At 32.0% G+C, this 4452-nt stretch overlaps 1 protein-coding gene across 1 annotated transcript; it reads right to left on the reverse strand.

The window, feature by feature from the left end:
• Positions 1 to 2046: 2046 nt before the first annotated feature.
• Positions 2047 to 3581, reverse strand: LOC127085556 (anthocyanin 5-aromatic acyltransferase). Its single transcript, XM_051026071.1, has one exon. The coding sequence runs from the start codon at positions 3518 to 3520 to the stop codon at positions 2132 to 2134; it is 1389 nt and encodes a 462-aa protein (XP_050882028.1). The 5' UTR covers positions 3521 to 3581; the 3' UTR covers positions 2047 to 2131.
• Between the last annotated feature and the right edge of the window lie 871 nt (positions 3582 to 4452).

The raw sequence follows: 4452 nt of genomic DNA on the forward strand, positions 1-4452 counted from the left end.
GACAAGGATTGAGCTCATTGCCTGATTTGAAACCTACACACACACACCATATGTTGTTAGCCTTCTATACTAGAGCCGCATTGGCCAGCCAGGTGGGGTATTTTGTTTTTGTGATGAATCCTACGTCAAATAGTTTGCCTACCTCTTTATCAATGACGAACCTCTTCTCCTCGCCAAGTTCCCGTTTTTTCTGCGCCATCAGTCTGAAAAAAAGGTGGATGACGAGGCAATGGCATACCACTTTGGTATCTATCCCCGACATGTCGGAGGGAGCCCAAGCGAACAAGTCGACATTCTTAATGAGTTGGTCGACTATTTCTCGCTCCTCCTCTATGGATAATGAAATGTATATCTTAGTAACCTTATAGGCATGAGGACCTATCTAGACCTCTCTCAAATCTTCTGTGGGTGTGGGTCTTTCTACTTCCGCGCTCAATCTGGGGTCTCAACACTCGAAATCAGTATTTGGAACTTTTGAATGAGGGATATCAACAAGGCAGGCTCTTCTTTGGCTGTCTCCAAGCTACTTTGGTAGAATTCTCGAGCGAATTATTGGTCTCCTCGGGTCGTACCTATTCTCCCGTCAGGAAGTGAGTATTTTAAGGTCAGGTATAAGGTGGATACGACTTCCTCCAGAGCATTGATAGTCGGTTGCCCTATAATGATATTATACGATGATAGGGCGTCTACAATATGGTAACTGAAGTCAATCGCCTTGGCGTCCGCTCCCTCGCCACACATGGTTTCCAGGGTTACATGGTCCATTATTTGCACCCCGTCAAAGAACCAGTAAACATTTTTATGTCATTCGGGTCAAGTTGTAGCTTCTGGAAGGCGTATATGAAAATGACATCATCAAAGCTATCTGGATCTATCAAGAAACACATGATATTCCAGTTTCCATGTTGCTTAATGATGACCAAAGAATCATCGTCTTGAGGGTTGATACTAAGGGTGTCCTCCTTGGAGAAGACGATGCTAACCCCATTTCCCTTGACGTCTTATGGGGAAACTATGAGATATTACATTTGCTGAAATTACTTGCTTTGTGTATTTCCTTCGGGAGGATCTCAAGTTACCTCCACCGACAAAATCTCTGGTAATGGTGTTTGTGTTGTAAGTTAGCATTTTATCAACCATTTTAAAAAAAAAAGATGGAAGGAGTTAGAGTATGGGGCATGACTTATATTAGTTTTATCGATACCATAGATTGAACGTTCCTGTTGGTCAATGAATACATGTATCTAAAAATAGATAAACAAAATTGTAAGAAAGGGGCATATCAATGCGTGTGACATCATGTAATTGTACTTCAAATTATTTAGGTGACAACAAAGATACTAGAATGTTAAAGCTATTTTTTCTACTTTATTTGATACTATTTATTAGAAACAGATTATGTACTGAAAAATATCATGAAACTGCATTGTGAACCATTTTAGCCATCCAAAAGACACGGGGGACATTTACTTTTTTGTGTAGTGAATTTCAAAGCTATTATGTTTCTCTTGGTGATTTATTTAAATTGTTTTTTATAGAAAGATTTTTAAAATTAGAGTTTTCAAAATTCACAGACGCGGAAGAAGTTAGAAAATATGAGTTATGGACTGAATTTACATATTATTTAACGCTCCTAGTATTTTCACAAATACGTACTGTCTATTTAAAAGTAAAGATAAATTAATTAAATTTGATGGGATAGTTCAATTGATATATGTTATATGAATAAAATATTTAGTGTCATTTATTTATATTTATAAATTAATATAAATAAATATATAATTAAATTAAAAAATGTATAATTAAATTTATTAAAATAATTTACTTATTCAATTAGGTTGATTTAAATATCAATAAATAGATTAAGGCAAAGCTCATTTTTCACATGAAGTAAGAAAAAATAATTCTTAAAATAATTGTTTCCTCACTATTTATAAATAACTCTATAATATGTGATTAAACTCCGAGGTTGGTTTAAGATCAACAAATTATTATTATTATAGAGTAATCCATAATCCATAATCATTAACAAAGTAATCCATAATCTATAGTAAACTATTTTTTTCATAAAAAAATACACATGAAAACATATAAAACTCCACATTGAGCAATAAAAAGTCAAACAACATAATCATGGTAGATCCTCAAGTCCTTTATTAAACAAAAAAGTGAAAACATCCATTTCACACTTAGGCAAAGCTAACCCTATTTCAATCCCACCCTCAAAATCTCTACTCTCAACAAAAGAAACACCTCTTGTAAAATCAATTGAAATCTCTTCAATTTTCTTAGGCTTCCCCCACCCAAAATTCAATTCATAAAGTTTCAATTTTGGGGACCATGTCACATGAACATGTTCCTCTGACCCATGTAACATTTCCCAATCCAAAATCCACTTTTCACCTTCCCCTAAAATTGATGCATCAAGTTTCTTTATTGTGCTTCCAATTTCTTTAGATGCAATAACAATTCCATCTTCTCCTAGTAAGTCCTTTCTTCTCAATGATACCTTTCCAAATCCAACACAATTACCAAAATAGTTCTTTGGTACTTCATACTCTAACCTTGTTATTCCACCAGCAATGAATCCAAAGTGTGTAACATCTTCATTAACAAACTCTTGTTGGGTTTTAACCAAACAAACCCAAAAAAAAGCACTAGTTAACACATAAGGAGATAAATGCAAAGGAAGTGATGTTTTCTTTTCCTTGCATGATTCAAGAATAAATTTTTTTACTTTCTCCATTTTATTTGGACTCATTGAGAATGTAGCTCTAGTCATGTTTGAGATATCCACTTTTGTTTCTTTGTTATCTATGACATTTCTTTTTCTTAAATCTTTTAAGAAAATTTCGTGAAGGTCTTTTTCGTCGATGATCACGTCTCGGTCGTAAAAGGGTAAGGGCTTTATTGATGGTGAGGTTTCAAAGGTAGAAGAAATAGAAGAACAATATGAAGACCATGTTTTGATGAAATTGTGGAAGGTTCTTCCATCGGCAACAACGTGATGAAAAGCTAGGCCAATGGAAAAGCCATAATTTGGGAATGATGTAATTTGAATAGTTAACAAAGGGAATTCTTTGAGTTCAAATGAAAATATTTGTGGCAATTTTGGGACTAATGGGTGGAAGTTGTTGACATCTCTTGCATGATAAGAGCACAAGTGTTTGAAGTCGCTGTTTGATTCAGCGACCACGAACAAAATGGAGTTGTTATTAGTGAATATGAGTCGGGGTTCGGTTAGACTGGACGAGGGAGCGAATATACCGGAAAATGGGAAGTAATGTTGAAGCGTAAGAGAAAGAGATTGTTTAAGTTTTGGGACAATGGTGGTTGTGAAATGTGAAATTGAGTGAGGAAATTCATAGAAAAATAGAGGTTGGCTTGGAGAAAAGAGAAGCCAAGGAATGTCAAAGAATGTTAGTGGGAGGGAAAATGTTGTTGGAGTTGTATTGAGTGGAGGTGTGATTTTGCAATGCTCAAGAACATTCAATGTGAAGTGTGAGGTTGTGGTGGACATGTTTTGTAAAAGAGGGGATAAGAAGGTGTGAGATAGTCGTATAATGTGATAGTTTTATAGATGTGATGATATATATATATATATATATATATATATATATATATATATATATATATATATATATATATATATATATATATATATATATATATATATATATTATATATATATATATATATATATATATATGTGTGTTTTTTTTTTGAAAAATGAGATTGGTATCTTAAACAAATGGTTTAAGGTTCTCTATCTCTTATGTATTGAAAAAATCCGGTTAAAATATAAAACACATGATGATTATGTTAGAATAATAAATAAAAATATAAGGCGCGGTTAGGTAAGGGATTTTGACATATTAAACAATGGTGGATACTTCATACCTATTAACATCATTATAAAAAAAAGTGAGATTAAAATAAAAGTCAATTGTGTAAAAAATAGTGGCCATTTAGCTATAGCTAGAACTCAATAAATTAATATTTAATTTTTTAATATTTCAATTTAGAACTTTATCATATTTTATTAATTTGTGATATGTTAATTAATTGTGTATTATGTTGAAAAATATTAAACTTGTATTTAAAAATATATTAGGGTATTATTAAAAAATAATATAATATATAAAAATATATTATATTTAATATAATATTTTGGATTTAATTGAAATAACTGACGGTGTAAAAGAATTTTACACCATCAGTTAATCATAGACGTTGTTTGACTTTTTTTTTGAAAGCCTATAAAGTAATGCAAACGGATGATGATGATGAATCAATAGTGTAAAACTTTTTACACTGATAGTGCATAGTAATAAATCTTTAATATTTTTTAATAAAAAATAATAAATAGGGGCGGATAGCCTACAATCCGTCTAAAGTCAGATTCGAATAATATATTTTGAGCTTATATTCTAACATAGTTTTTTTACACAA

Source organism: Lathyrus oleraceus, chromosome 5 (assembly GCF_024323335.1).
Source record: "Lathyrus oleraceus cultivar Zhongwan6 chromosome 5, CAAS_Psat_ZW6_1.0, whole genome shotgun sequence".
Taxonomy (NCBI): domain Eukaryota; kingdom Viridiplantae; phylum Streptophyta; class Magnoliopsida; order Fabales; family Fabaceae; genus Lathyrus; species Lathyrus oleraceus.

Coding starts and splice junctions, on each gene's coding strand:
- LOC127085556 (XM_051026071.1), bottom strand. CDS start 3,520: ATGTCCACCACAACCTCACACTTCACATTGAATGTTCTTGAGCATTGC.